Source organism: Fusarium phalaenopsidis, assembly GCF_050370095.1.
Source record: "Fusarium phalaenopsidis strain FUZ10S chromosome Unknown contig_32316, whole genome shotgun sequence".
Classification (NCBI taxonomy): Eukaryota; Fungi; Ascomycota; class Sordariomycetes; order Hypocreales; family Nectriaceae; genus Fusarium; species Fusarium phalaenopsidis.
Genome location: NW_028145399.1, coordinates 632,974 through 647,616, shown reverse-complemented (window position 1 = coordinate 647,616; position 14,643 = coordinate 632,974). Strand labels below are relative to the sequence as shown.

General features: G+C 52.5%; 6 protein-coding genes across 6 annotated transcripts; 4 read left to right on the top strand and 2 right to left on the bottom strand.

Moving 5' to 3' along the window:
• Positions 1 to 574: 574 nt before the first annotated feature.
• Positions 575 to 2,228, top strand: LRP88_11778 (uncharacterized protein; the record flags this gene model as incomplete). The annotated part of the gene is made up of 4 exons (XM_083248196.1): positions 575 to 1,065; positions 1,115 to 1,299; positions 1,360 to 1,744; positions 1,799 to 2,228. The coding sequence occupies 4 exons, from the start codon at positions 575 to 577 to the stop codon at positions 2,226 to 2,228; spliced, it is 1,491 nt and encodes a 496-aa protein (XP_083095626.1).
• A 763-nt stretch (positions 2,229 to 2,991) lies between these two features.
• On the top strand, positions 2,992 to 4,304 carry LRP88_11777 (Lactonase, 7-bladed beta-propeller-domain-containing protein; the record flags this gene model as incomplete). Its single annotated transcript, XM_083248195.1, has 3 exons — positions 2,992 to 3,380; positions 3,440 to 3,914; positions 3,966 to 4,304. The coding sequence occupies 3 exons, from the start codon at positions 2,992 to 2,994 to the stop codon at positions 4,302 to 4,304; spliced, it is 1,203 nt and encodes a 400-aa protein (XP_083095625.1).
• Positions 4,305 to 7,380: 3,076 nt separating this feature from the next.
• On the top strand, positions 7,381 to 9,655 carry LRP88_11776 (ANTH domain-containing protein; the record flags this gene model as incomplete). Its single annotated transcript, XM_083248194.1, has 5 exons — positions 7,381 to 7,428; positions 7,558 to 7,795; positions 7,864 to 8,054; positions 8,145 to 8,256; positions 8,325 to 9,655. The coding sequence occupies 5 exons, from the start codon at positions 7,381 to 7,383 to the stop codon at positions 9,653 to 9,655; spliced, it is 1,920 nt and encodes a 639-aa protein (XP_083095624.1).
• Positions 9,656 to 10,299: 644 nt separating this feature from the next.
• Positions 10,300 to 11,409, bottom strand: LRP88_11775 (TFIIH/NER complex subunit TFB3; the record flags this gene model as incomplete). The annotated part of the gene is made up of 1 exon (XM_083248193.1): positions 10,300 to 11,409. The coding sequence occupies one exon, from the start codon at positions 11,407 to 11,409 to the stop codon at positions 10,300 to 10,302; it is 1,110 nt and encodes a 369-aa protein (XP_083095623.1).
• Positions 11,410 to 11,673: 264 nt separating this feature from the next.
• LRP88_11774 (HSP20-like chaperone) lies at positions 11,674 to 12,374 on the top strand (the record flags this gene model as incomplete). Its single annotated transcript, XM_083248192.1, has 3 exons — positions 11,674 to 11,686; positions 11,745 to 11,947; positions 12,024 to 12,374. The coding sequence occupies 3 exons, from the start codon at positions 11,674 to 11,676 to the stop codon at positions 12,372 to 12,374; spliced, it is 567 nt and encodes a 188-aa protein (XP_083095622.1).
• Positions 12,375 to 12,447: 73 nt separating this feature from the next.
• LRP88_11773 (uncharacterized protein) lies at positions 12,448 to 14,559 on the bottom strand (the record flags this gene model as incomplete). The annotated part of the gene is made up of 5 exons (XM_083248191.1): positions 12,448 to 12,687; positions 12,738 to 12,908; positions 12,956 to 14,390; positions 14,444 to 14,492; positions 14,550 to 14,559. The coding sequence occupies 5 exons, from the start codon at positions 14,557 to 14,559 to the stop codon at positions 12,448 to 12,450; spliced, it is 1,905 nt and encodes a 634-aa protein (XP_083095621.1).
• Between the last annotated feature and the right edge of the window lie 84 nt (positions 14,560 to 14,643).

The window sequence follows — 14,643 nt, the reverse complement described above, 5'->3', positions numbered from 1 at the left end:
TTTAATTTGACCCTGGCGCATAATTCTCCCCGTGGGGAGTTCGTGCCGCTCAAAGTATTGATATTGGGATCAAGTGTGCTTGCTCAGTATAGCATAGGTAGGTACCAATGCAATAAAGTCTCTCCATAGCATGTATCAAGCGTGCTTGGACTTGTCACCTCCATGGACTCGCCGCCAAGTGACTTGTACTCAGCCCCTCAGAGCCAAGCAATCATGTCGCAATGGATTGACGCCTTGGCACCGACTCGTGTAGGCCCAAGCTAGTTCCCCCCCCCCCCCCTTCCCCCCCTTGTTTACCCCAGAAACCATCGTCCCATGTCAAGTCGATCAGTCGAGATCCGAGGATAGATGTCGATCCGAGGCTATGGGCCGGCCCTTGGAGGTACCTTGACCGTCTCATGGTATCATGTCATGGGCCAAGACATCTTGCCCAGGCCTGGCTATAAATATGTATGCCCTGACGGCAATCCTCCCGTATCCATCACTCCTCAAGGCCATTGTCTCGACATCTTCCTTAAATATCTTCTAGCTCTACATTCACTTCCATTTTAACCCTTTTGACTCGCACTTGGCCATGAAAGACAAATCGCCAGACAGCGCCGCAGCAAGCGTCCAGATTGCTGAACGCCCCGACAATGTGAACCTTTCCGACAAGACGGGCTCAGTTGAGAATGCGGGCTGGAGCGAGGCAGACACAAAGAAGCTGATCCGCAAGATTGACTGGGTCATCATACCTTTTGTAGCTCTACTCTATCTCCTGTCCTTCCTCGACCGCACCAACATTGGCAACGCCCGGCTCGATACGCTCGAGGCCGACGTTGGCATGTCGGGCCTCATGTATAATAATGCCCTGGCCGTCTTCTTCCCTTTCTACGTTGTGGCCGAGATCCCATCCAACATGGCCATGAAGAGGTTCAGGCCATGGATCTGGATCCCGTCAATGATGGTTGCGTGGGGTATTTGCTGCACCCTGATGGGAATTGTTCAGAGCTATCCGGGTCTGCTCGTTGCACGAAGCTTCCTCGGTCTGACTGAAGGTGGCTTGTTTCCTGGGATTGCCTACTAGTTGGTGCCTCGGACGCTCACGATTGTCACGTTGGCTTACTTTGTACAGCATCACAATGTGGTACCGACGCCACGAATGCGGGTTCCGCATGGCAATCTTCTTCTCTGCAGCCACAGCTGCAGGTGCGTTTGGCGGTCTGCTAGCTCGCGGCATCATGGAGATGCGTGGTGTCGCGGGGCTCTCTGGCTGGCAGTGGATCTTCATCCTTGAGGGACTTCTCACAGTTCTTGTTGGTACGTTGACATAGCCTCCAAGCACGACCATGCTATCTCTAACCAGATTTCTCTTACCAGCCCTGGCGTCTTTCAAGTTCATGGCCGACTACCCCGAACGAGCAAAGTTCATAACCGAAGAAGAGCGAAAGCACATCCAGGAACGCCTGAGGCTTGACCGATCGTCACTAGCGGATGAGTTTGACACAAAGTACGTCTGGGACGCTCTTCGTGACTGGAAGATCTGGGTCCACATGTTCATGGCCACTGGAACCTTTACTGGAGTCTACTCTTACTCCTTGTTCCTGCCGACAATCGTTCGCGATCTTGGATACTCCAACACGACAGCTCAGCTTATGAGCACTCCTCCATACATCGTGGCATGCGCTGTCTGTGTTGGAGCTGGTTGGTGGGCCGACAAGGTGCAGCAACGAGGCATCTTCATGATTGTCTTTATTGCTATGGCGTAGGTTCCTGAAGCCATGTTGTCTACTATGGTGATGTGCTAACAATCTTTCAGCGCAGTTGGGCTTATTCTACTCATGGCGGTCCAACACGCCGGAGTCCGATACTTTGGCTGCTTTCTTCTCGCCTCAGGTCTTTTCCCCAGCGTGCCTCAGGGAAATGCCTGGAACAGCAACAATATTGGCGGTGCCCTCAAGCGAGGAGTGGGAATCGCCATGAACGTGAGCTGTGGTAACCTCGGAGGTGTTGTTGCAGCATACCTATTCCTGAAGAAGGATGCTCCGAGATACTTCCCCGGTTTCGGCACGCTCCTGGGCTGCCAGACCATGGCGTTCATCCTGGCTGTGGGCATGACCATCCACTTGCGCCGCGAGAATGCTCGGCGAGATGCATCGTACAAGCCACCGAGCGAGTACACTGAGGAGGAGAAGAATGCTGAGCGGGAGAGAGGTGATGATGCAAGCTTTTTCCGGTATACGATTTAATCGTTGGGCACTTTTTGTTGGGAGCCTAGGATGGGATACCACATATCATGAATGAACACGCATGGTCCGGTCATTTCATCACATCCGCGGCTCCATTTGATGTATCGTGACAGAAGTGTCTAATGTCTTTCACCAGCCATCGGCCAATTGGAGACTCGGGTCCGCGCAGTTCAAGCCGGCCGAATGGGAGTCGGCCAGTCAGAGGGATGTCATGCTACTCCTAAACCGGCCTCACCCAGTCTTTCACACAGATATCTTCGAAAGAGAGACAATAAAGGAGGCCCTAATGAGCCGCAGGCCTAGGAAATCAGCCAAGTCTCAGACGCAAGATGGCAGTTCATATAGTCAGAGTTCCTCGAATAAACCCAAACGTAATTACCTTCCTTATCCGTCCAACACATCTCCATTACAGCTTCCGAGCATACCGGGTTACTATGCTTAACTTGCAGGGTTGTTCAGGCTAATCGAGCTGACCAATCTTGACTGTTCATCACCAAATTTCACAACGGAAAAATAAACATCGGAAAACGTGAAACCGGAAATGCTGTTAAACTTTTCTTATAGGTGGCCTTTGCTCAGGACTTGACTTGATGGGGCAATTATCCCCCGGTGCTAGTTGGGGTGTATTCGCAATAGGCCGGGGTAGCCATGCAAAGCCTATTTTGAAACGTTGACACATTTAAGAACCGTTCCCCACAAGATGCTGATTGATATCGTCTCCCATCTCTCATACCTTCGTTTATTCTTAGCTGGGTGATCGAAAATGCGTCGTGGGACTCTTGAGTTGTTCCTCACCTCCGCCCTTTGGGCAGCTTCTTCTGGTGCCGTGACGCTCTTTGTGGCAGACTCGGGTGGTAATTTGACCACATTGGCTCTCACTGGCTCTGAGGAAAGCTATGATCTAGCGGTCACTTCGAGGACGGCTGACTGTCAGGCCAATCCTTCGTGGCTGACGCTCGATCACCCAAACCGAGTGCTCTACTGCCTCGACCGTGGTGCGAGCACTTCCGTATCGGGGTCCCTCAACTCTTTCTTCATTGGAGAAGGCGGAGACTTGAGTCGCATTGGGCGTGTTACTGCACCTTTGAGTGGCGTGGCCGGCGAGATCGTCACCACTGGTAGCGGAGCGCGAGGTTACGTGAGTGCTTCATAGTAAGTGAACAGACAGACTGGTTGATCAGCCATTCCAATGGAAGTTAACATGGTGGCAGCAACCGAAGTGCCGCGGCCGTATATGCCCTTGGTGAGAACGGTGCCCTCCCAGGAACCGAGCCTCTCCAGCAAATCTTCCCAAACATCAGCAAGACGGGCCCAATTCCTTCCCGCCAGGACAGGAGTTATCTTCACCACGTCATCATCGACCCCAAGCAAAAGTACATAGTCATCCCCGACCTCGGCGGTGACTTATGCCGTGTCTACACCTACGACAACGACAACGTCGCGCCTATCAAGCAGGTGGGCGTTCTCAAGGCTGATGCCGGTACCGGCCCTCGCCATGGTGTCTTCAGGGTCATGAAGAATGGGGAAACGTTCTTCTTCTTCAACGGCGAGCTTAGCCAGAAGGTGTACTCTTACCGTGTCAAGTACAAGAAGAATGGTCTGCAGTTCACCAAGGTCTTTGAGATCCCCGCGATTGACGCCAACCTCCCTTCGAACACGGCTCCTACCAGCGAGATCGCAATGAGTGTAGGTGCCACTACCTTCTGTTTCAAGCAATGAATCTAATCTCTATTTCAGCCAGATCAACGATTCTTGGTTGTTTCAAACCGTGAAAAGTCATTCGCCAGCTCCCCTATTTGGGGAACTGGTCCCCATGACACCTTGTCGACTTTCCGCATCAAAGAAAGCGGCAAGCTGGAGCGCGTTCAGCTGGCTCCTGCTGGCGGTTGGCAGCCCCGTCAGTTCTCGTTCAACAAGGCCGGAGACAAGATTGCGGTTGGTCTCCAGACCAACAGAACTGTAGTCATCTGGAAAAGGGATATTAAGTCTGGTAAGATCATCTCGGAAGAGGAGGGTGGCAAGCTAGGACAGGTGCAACTTACCGGATCTGTGGTTGCTACGATCTGGGATGAGTAGATAGTTTACCCAAGAACATTTAGGTAACCTCTCGTCAACTTGTCTATACTCAGTTACCTTAATTACCGTTTCAAGCTCTGTGATGTCCTCTCTATGATTGGCGAGCTTAGAGACTCGGCTGGCCAGATCAGTTGAGACAGGCTCTTTCAGCAGCAGGTTCTTTTGCAAGAACGCAATACTAAATTACATAGATATCAACAACGACTAAAAATGCAGTCAATTTGTCCAGGTTCTATCTATCTGCTAGCTCAGCTATTCCATCGAGGGCCTGGCTTCAACTATAACAAAGAACATATTATCAACACTTGTCAAGGTTCATTGATTGATGAGTTCTAGGAAACTGGTCAGTTTGCTATCCATGTAGACATCTAGCTGGCCAGATATGCCTAGGTTCGCACCTCAGGAACAGGCTACAGAAAGGAGCTTAATTCTCACAAATGGAAACCCGGTGTCTAAAAGATCAAATCCAGGAAGGATAAAGCTGTTCTTGTGCAAACTTCAAAGTCTGTTCACAACTATCGAGACCAAAACCAATATCGTAACCAGTATATAAACGCCAAACTAGGCACAAACCACAGCTCCAAAAATGAGAGACAGGTTTTGATTTGAATAATGAAAAACAGCGTTCCTTAAACAAGGATTGGATCTACTTTCTGACAGATCTGAAATCCAAGGATTGAGTTTAAGGTGACTTCTTGTCTCAACTTGATCATTCATACTCTCAAGGAAATCTACTTACGCTCTAAAACAAGGATTAGGACAAAACAAGACATAGCATAGCTGCCATGGACCTCAGTATTACTTATTCTTCGGTAATAATATAAACTTTCCAGCCATGTCCATTGCTTCCAGTTTCATTAGACGCGCATTGCCGCCGCGTGTTTGACTTCACCTTAGCAAAACAACAAGCGCAGCATCTAAGTTGGCAGCAGTCTAACCATCATTACTGAGGTATTTTAGATCCCCTATGAGGAGAATGGACCGCTGCTAGGACTTCAAAAGACTATCGATTAAATTCTTGCCTGCAGTTAACAGCGAGAACTCTGATCTCACAGGTAGGGAGTGATGCTTGTCCATTGCTTTCCGCTCCTAGGTATCTAAGCTTATTTCTTGAGCCTCTATCACATGCATATCCATGGCACAGTCACTTTCACAAGGGAGGTACTTGGGAGGCGACATGCGCTTAGAACCAGATAGGTTTTATCCATGGTTTACACGGACGAAGCAGACTCCGCATTGACAGGAATTCGCTCTACTGTGCTTGACAGTGGTCACTAGATTGAGCTAAGGCAAATGTTTTGAGGTGAGGTGTGCTACCTTCATTCTGATGCTCGTGACACAGTAAGCCGCCCATTGGAAAGCGGGTATCTTCTCACCACAGCATCTGATCAGGCTTCGACTGATTGGCTTGCGCGGTGGGCGCAGACGCAGCTTGGCTAAAGAACACGCAATCACAGTGTTGCTAAGCCACCCATATGTCTGCACATATCTTGTAATCACATTGTAATTGTATATCTGCGACGGAACAAGTCCACGGCCACATGACAGCTTCCCTGTGTGATTTTGCCGTCATTCCCACCTTTGCGCGTCAAGGTGTAGGGTGAGGGTGAGGTGAAGACGAGAAAATCAGCCGAGGATCAGCCACGGCGAAGAACCCCACAATTCCCACCCGCCAGCAGAGCTTTAAATTTTGCGCGGGTCGCGCTCCTTCTCTTCTTCTTTTTCTTTTCTCCTCATGACCCTTCCATTCAAATAAACGTGAGTCCCTCCAATCGCGCAAAGAGTGCACGACACCACCGAAAGCTTCTCTTGCTAACAAACTATCAGATGATGAGAACCGCGTGCCTAATATGATGCAGATGCCGTCTCTCCGGACCTCGAAACCCTCCTTCCTTTGGGTCGGCTTAAGCGGTTCCGGGGCGAGGAGAGGTCGGTATCATGAAATGGGCGTTCGACACACCGACCTTGTTAAGCATCGGACGCGATGAAAAACAGCTCTGACTTATGACGAATGGAAAGGGATTCTTTGATCTTGTTGGCTTTGTGCGGCTTGGGGAGACCCGGCAGCAGAATTTGAAGCTTCGAGTAACAGGTAAGTTTGGTGGGAATGACTGTTTGCAGATAGCTTGGGAGAATTGAACTGTTTCACATTGATTACCATCCATGTCAAGTTTGCCGTGTCAGTTTGCCGTTTGCGTGATTGCCATGAATGCCCCAAGCCGAAATGAAGAGAGACATGCTGTGCCACTTGCAGACAATCAGCACCGACATGTCGCACAGTCGAGTAAACAAACAGCGGACTCCTATTCTCTGCATCCGAGATGCAAGAGCGGGAGAATTATCACCCCTGGCTCTTGCTTGTCATTGTCAATCTCTGGGCGGCGTCAATCCCCATTATCTTCCGGGCACCATCATCTCCATCTCCATGTTCAGTGGAGCTCACTTGATGGTCCCTGAGGGAAAGCTCTGAAAGGTGGTGACGACATCCTGCCCGAGACCCCGTAGCGTCCCCTGGACTCATTACAGTGGCAGCGCCGGATTCAACCACCAGTCCGGCGGAGGGGAGTTATAGAGGTACTTTAATTGTCTCATAGATCAGGCGAATGTGGAAGTATCCCCTTATCTCATCTTCTCTTCCAAATCTCCACCTCCCAGACAACCACCACCGCCCAACCTCCAACCTGACAACGCACACCCCCCCTCCCCTGGTCCTGCCACGCCCCAAATTCGTCCACGTCCCCCGGCGCGGATGCGGATCCTTGGGCACTCTCTCTCTTTCCTTTCGTGTTCCTCTATCTCTGCGCTGGCGATTTGAAAGCCCTCAACTCCAACTCGACGTGACGGCTACCGCCCGCGACGACCACCTTCCACCAAGACACCATCTCGAGTCGATCCTCCATCTCTTCCTCCTCCGCCTCAACCTCCGACCGCCGGCCCGTCTGCTTCCTCATCCCGCTCCGGTCTGCCAGTCCAACCTCGGTGCTCCGATCCATCCCCTCTATCATTCGGCGCCCACGAATCCCGAAGCTATTTTCTCTCGTCACAAAGCTCGACCGAGGTCATAGTGGCTAGCACAATGTCTAGCTCTTTCGAAAAGTCCGTCAAGGGCGCAACCAAGATCAAGGTGCGTTGTCTGAATGATTGCTTGCATGCAGCGGCCAGCACGGGATTCGGCATATCTCGCTCTCAACCCTCGCGCCTCTCTTGTTCTGCGACCTGTACTTGGTATGCTGACGCAAGCTCCTCTCCTTAGAATGCCCCTCCAAAGACAAAGTATATCGAGCACATTCTCGTCGCTACCCATTCCGGCGAAGCTGGCGTCGGCGAAGTCTTTCGCGCCCTCACATACCGCCTCCGCGATTCCACATGGACCGTCGTCTTCAAGAGTCTGATTACTGTGCATCTCATGATTCGGGAGGGTTCACCAGATGTCACACTCGCCTTTCTCTCAACGCACCGCAACGTGTTGGCAACAAGCAGCTTCACAGATGGTATGTGGTACTATCTACGACAAGGGTCGACCGGACATCTCTGAACGCGATAATTAACGAATTTGTAGCCCAAACCCAAGGACGCAACATTCGACACTATGCCTATTATTTGTCCGAGCGAGCGCGCGCATATCGAGATACCAAGACGGATTGGGTCCGCGCCCCCGAGTCAAGACTGGAGAAGCTTTCAGTCGAAAAAGGTCTATTACGAGAGACGGAAGTGGTGCAACACCAGCTCGAGGCCTTGTTGAAGTGCGATGTACGTGGACATAGAAAACATGGCAGCGTCGCCTATCCATTGCGCTGCCTCCAACGTCTCGAGACATTGAAGCGCTAACACTCCCCCCAGGTCATGGAAAACGAGCCCGAAAACGAAATCACTATAACCGTCTTCCGATTGCTTGTCTTGGACTTGTTGGCGCTGTTCCAGGTTCTTAATCAAGGGTTGATTAGCATTCTCGGTTGGTTCCCCTCCCCCTCCCCCTCATGTCTCAGTCCGCCTCCTTTACTGACCAAGACCCGTCTCTAGGCCACTTTTTCGAAATGTCAAAGGTCGATGCCGAGCGTGCCATGGCGATTTACCGCAAGTTCACCAAGCAGACAGACTACGTGGTCCAGTACCTCAGCGTTGCCCGGCAGTACGAGCACCACACACGAGTCGAGGTTCCAAAGCTCAAGCACGCCCCTGTCAACCTGGGACGTCAGCTTGAGGAATACCTCAATGATCCAGACTTTGAGGTACACCGGAGGCAGTATCTCGCTGAGCAGGATGTCAAGAAGCACGGGGGTGGGAGCTCGAGCTCTAAAGGGGCAGGTCTCAGTAAGAAGAAGAGCCTCGATTTCCCCGAGCCATCCTCCAACAACCCCTTCCCCAAGGTTATCAAGGCTTCTTCGACTGGTGGCAAACCTTCCGAGTCGAAACCTCAAGCCAACAAGGGTCCTGATCCTGATTTGATCGACTTCTTCGACTCAATCGAGCAGAACCAGACACCACTAGGTGTGACCACCAACCAAACACAGCCCTTCCAACAGCAACCGACAGGCCTGCAGTTCCAGCAGAATGGCTTTGGTGCTCAACCTACAGGCTTTGCAGCCAACAACAGCGCCTTCCAGCAGCCCCAACCCACCGGCGCTCTTATGCAGCAACCTCAAATCCTGCAACCCAGCTTTACCGGCGCCGGCTTCGGAGGGTTCACTTCGCAACCTGGATTCCAGCCGAGTTCTCTTGCGCCAATTCCCCAGGACTCTGTGGCCAACTTCCCTACTGCTGCTGCTGCTGCTCCAGCCGTTCAACAGCCAGTGCAAAACGGAGGACTTCAGCCCGTGCAGAATGGAGGTCTTCAGCCAATGGTAACAGGGCAACAGAGCACCAATCCCTTCAGGCAGTCCATGCTCCTGGCCGCCCAGCAAACAGGTGTTCAGGCGAACCAGATGCCTTCTTCCGTTTCAACACCTGCTGCACTGAACCGGCAATCAACAAACCCATTCGCTCGATCACCAGGGCAGAACACGTCGCCATTTGCCCAAGCTTCCAATTCACCTTTCCAACAACCTACTCAGCAACAGTCTCAACAACAAGCTGCTGCTTTACAGCCAACTCCAACTGGTACGAACCCCTTTGCTCGGCACTCGATGCTGCCGGCGCAAACCCAAGAGCAGCAAAGGCCACAGACGGCGGGAGCTGCACTTGTCGCTCAGCCCACTGGAAGCACAAATCCGTTCCGTCACGGCGCCTTTGTAAACCACGCCACAGGCACAGGATGGCAACACAATCAAGCACCGATCGGAGGTGGCCTCGATCAACTCGAAACAGTGCCCGTGTTCCCCCGACCTGCGCAGCAGACCCCCTGGCAGCAATAAAGGGGCATAATTCTCCACCACTCTCACATCTACACGACACTATACTCAACACTCTGAGCCTTTTTCTCTCACATCCACACCGCGTTTCTCGGCGCTCTCTTTGTCTTTTTTGGCTGTACAATCCTCCCTTTCCATATAGTAAGCGAGGCGTTTTTCGGGAGGGGATGAAGAAAGATGGGAAAAGGGGATCCCCGCAAGGTGAAAGGATGGTTTTTTGATACGCAAGGGGGGTGTTTTTGACTCTCCAGTAGCAAATTATATTTAACCTGCCCTGGCGAGAATCTACTCCCTTTTGCGGAACCTTGGCGATCCTCTGATTCCCTTTTTTTTAGTCGGCGTCTTTTTATTCTCCTTGCTTTAGTATAGTAGCAGTCGTAAAAAATATCATTGGTGTTATTATATTAACTCCCTTGTCTCCTTTTATATATCCTGGTCTCGAACGAAATTCTGGTTTATACCCATTGTGTCCATGGTATCGTGCCGTGTTTTTGTACCCCTCGTGAAACTCCTAGTCTCTATAGCGAGTGTCGTCTCGTACCTGATTCCATTGTTTCGTTTCCCTAGACGCCTTTGAACCGTAAACGCCGTAGCTATGCTTCCAAGTGCAATGTTCCCACCCAAAAAAGACACAAATTTGCAGTCCTCTAGAAAGGATCGTCGACGTCCATCTTGCCTCCAGTATCCCCTGTAGCAGCAGCTTCCCTTGCTCCGGCTGTAGCAACACTCCTATCTGGCTTCTCCTCACAGACAAACACGCCCAAACCAGAAAACGCCTCGAAGAGTGCTCGCGAGAGGTACTCGTCGGGGCTGTACCCTCCAGCCTTGAACTCGGTCTTTGTCCTTGTAATCTCGACCCATTCGTTCGAGTACGCCGCCAACTTCTCGGGCGCGAGGTCGACGCGCTGCGTCGTGAGTCGCACACCGCCATAAGGATCGTATGGCTCGTCGTCGGCGACGTGATGTGCTGGGCCCTTTTTGTCGCGAAGACCGCGGATCGAGAGTTCTCCTGCGCCAGCAGCTGCACCCAAAGCACCATCGCGCTTGGTTTGGCCTCGTTTCTTGAGCAGGATCTTGTTCATTGCCTCGTTTGCGCGACCGTCTTCAGCACTCTGGAGGGAGTCGAGCATCTCTTCGCGGAAGCGCTTCGCGTTGGCTTTCTCTTCCATCTCGGCCTTGTGCTCCTCCATACGACGCTGTCGCGCTTCCTCTGCTTCAGCTGCCAGACGGCGTTGACGAGCTTCATCTGATTCTCGAGCAAGACGTCGGTTGCGCTCAATGTCGGCCTTGTGCTTCGCTTCCCACTCCGACAACTGAGCCTCTGCCTTGCGCTTCGCCTCCTCATTACCGCTGACGATATCGCTCGTCAAGCACTCGACCATCTCAAGGTACTCATTATAATCCTCCAGCGTCTCAAAGTCTTCCTCAACCTTGTTGAAAACAGCCGCAACACGTCTCCGAATATCGACCTCGCGCTCAACGCCCAGGTCCGCAAAGAAAGCCGTCTTGAAACCCCTGAGGCGCAGCGTCTTGTGGCAGCCAGCATAGGGACACTGGTTTGGTCCATCCTTGAAGATGCGCTCGACGCATGTCTTGCACATGCGGTGGTAGCACTCGGGGTTGATGCGGAACTCCATGTCGCGGTTGAAGTACCGCGTCGTCTTGCACACGGGGCACGTCTCGTCTTGATCGGGCGGAGGAGGAGCATTGCTGCTAAAGTCGGAGTGGCGCACCGAGATGGCGCCTGTTCGAGACATGGTTGCGGGTGTTGAGGGATCGAGATGCGAGGTTGAGGACGAGGACAAGGCAGAGGCAGAAGCACGCTTTGTTTAGCAAGATAAGTGATTCACTGTTGGTTCTGCGCGGCTGAGGCTACAGGGATTAGAAGTTTGATGGATCACTTCCTATTGGCTAAAGCTTGTTACCCGCTAGCCCCACACCGACTCTGCCCCTCCATCAAATTGTCAGCCTTCTCTCATACGAATCGCTTCCATCATCTTCTTCTATCACGACAACTCAAAATGGCCGACAAAGGTGTGTTCCTGACTCTACCTTGACATGTTTCTACTTCTAAACTAACCTCCAATGGCAGAACCCACTCCCGTTGAAGACGCTGCCGCTCGTGCCAAGGAGGCCGAGGAACAGGCTGCTCTGCCCTACAAGTGGACACAGGTGATCTCTGAGCTCGACATCACCTTTACCGTCCCCGGGAACTTCAAGTCTAGAGATCTCGTGATCGAGATCAAGAAGAACAGCCTTCAGGCGGGCATCAAGGGCCAGGAACCCCTCATCAAGGTACATACACCCTCACTCATGACTTGGCTTCCTCCTCCATCGCCGCCAGTCTCAGCTCCAAGCTAACACCTCCCAGGGCGACCTCCCCCACCCCATCCACGTCGACGACTCAACCTGGACGCTGAGCACCAACGCCGACGGCACCAAGACGGTCGAGATCCACCTCGACAAGGTCAACAAGATGGAGTGGTGGGCGCACGTCGTGACCAACGCGCCCAAGATCGACGTGACCAAGATCCAGCCCGACTCGTCCAAGCTGTCGGACCTCGACGGTGAGACGCGCGGCATGGTCGAGAAGATGATGTTTGACCAACAGCAAAAGGAGCGCGGCCTGCCCACCTCGGACGAGCAAAAGAGGCTCGACATTCTCAAGCAGTTCCAGGAGCAGCATCCTGAGATGGACTTTAGCAAGGCCAAGATTAACTGAGCGAGAGCAACCAAAAAGTGTAATATCCTGTCATGGCCAAGACAATGGTTATTTGAGTTACTTTGACTGTGTCTCATCTTGTTTCCAGTGCAACTGCTGCCCGTTCCAAGAAAGCGTTAAACTCCTTGACCTGCTGGAGCATTCCGCCTGCTGAGCTTGCAGAGCTAGCTTCATTTGTGATGCGTGCCACAAGTAGCTCGAGGTTTGCCAGCTCGGCCTTTTTCTCTTGGGCGCGTGATAGTTCGGGAGCATCTCGTCCCTGTTCAACCGCAAGGTCTACATCGTGCATGATAGCAGACGTGTCGAGGCGGTACTAGATGAAATATTAGTCCAGCACAGCAATGAAAGGTCCCTGCTACTCACTTTTGACTCTTTGGTGTCTTCTTCGTGCTTGATTCGCACTGCATCCATCCGAAGAGCCACCTGTTCCCTCTCTGCCTTGAGCTGGAGAATATCTTCCCTTAGTTTCAGCTTCTCCCGCTGAATGAGGCGAACTCGTTTTCGTAGTGAATGCCAATCATTGAGATGGGTGGCCTAATCATGTCAGCTTCCGTACTCTGCAATCTGTGAAGGTAACTCACCAGCTGAAGTAGCTGCAACGTCAACTGCTCTCGATATGCATCCACGGCCCGTATCTTGATGCGACACTCTTTCTTCTTCTCCTTGTCTTCTGTGCTAGTCATGGTCTCGTAAAGCTTGGCCAGCGTAGTCTCAACAACCTCCAGGCACACCTGCGCAAACACATCGACAACTGTTTCTTCCTGGTTTTGGAACGGGACTTCGCTCGCAATAGGATCTTCCTCGCCATCTCCTTGTCGAAACTGCTTGGCGTTGACCCATCTCTGTACGGTAAGCTCGATAGCCGTGCCGTCACTGATTCGCCTGTCTTTGGCGGCTTTCTTTGCTTTACGGGCCTGTTTTTCCATTGTCTTGGCTTCTGAATCGCGAGTCTTTGCCCTCATACCAGTTTTCGGCTTCGTTGTCGGCTGTTTCTGTGTGGCAGGGCTTCTTGATGGTCGTCCACAGCGTCGCTTTGGCGCTGGCTCTTCTTCCTCTGCCTCCTCCTCAACCACCTCGGAAGGTTCCACTTCAGGGGAGGGAGAGGGCAGACTCCTTCGAGGACGCTTCCTTCCAATGGTTTTGGCGGCTTCCACCTCGTCAATCTCTTCTGCCACAACGTCCTCTGGCGCTTCCTCTTCTTCTCGCACTTCGGTCTCTTCGGGTACTTCATTCTCTACTACGGGTTCTTCTTCGATTTCCGGCTCCTCCTCCACTGGGTTGGTATCTGAGAGTTCATCATCCGCAGGGTTGTAGTCGGTCGGTCGATCGGGTGAAAGCTCGTCTGCATCCTCCTTCTCAGCAGCTCTAGAGCTCTGTCGCCGACTCATTCTCGCTCGGATAGAAGCAGCTCCTTCGCTGCGCCGAACCTTGCGCACTAATGGCGAGGACGAGGGCGGTACCTCCTCTTCCGTGTAAAGCCCATCGTGTAGTCGAGTGGTCGAGGATAGAGCATCGCTCATGCGCACGTTTCGTCTTCGATCTGGAGGACTGTGAGCACCGCCTTGAGCGCCATCTCTCGATCGTGGTATAGCTGGCGAGCCAGAGACATTCTCGTTTGGTAGGACTGGTAGCGCAGCGTCTGGTTCGTCTTGAGGCTCCTCAGTCGGACTTGGTATCTGAGGCTCTGGAGCCTCTATATTATCAACACTAGGTTCCTCCTCTTCCACCTCCGTCGCCTCTGCCGTGGTGACCTGCGCGGCTGATTCCTTAGAAGAGTCGGGCAGATCGTAGGGGTCTCTCGGTGCGGATCGCGGTGATCGTCTGCGCGCGCTCCCTGGCGGCTGTGCAGAAGGCGGTATGTCATTCTCTAACCTCCTTCTCTTGGCTGATGTGTTTGGTGTACGACGCGCCGAGGGTGCTGGAGGCGCGGGCGCTGACGGAGCGGCAGGAGTCGATCCGGCAATGTTAAGGCCGGCGATGTCGAGATTGAAGGAATCGTCTTCGATAACGGCGCGTCTGGATGATATCAGTGTCTAAATCGGCGATTTTCAAGAACTGGCGAGTCGTACTGGGCGCCTCGAAGACGTTCGTTTAGCCGATCAGCACGGCGCTGCTGGCCTGGGCGATTGTTAGCAACAATCCAGGTTGATGTTTGGCAGCTCGGCGTAAGCTTACCTGTGGCCATTGTGGGATAAAAAGCGGCCTGCGCTTCAACTTGCGCATGCGTACTTCCTAGGAGAAATTTCGTAGGGACGATGAGCAAATGTGG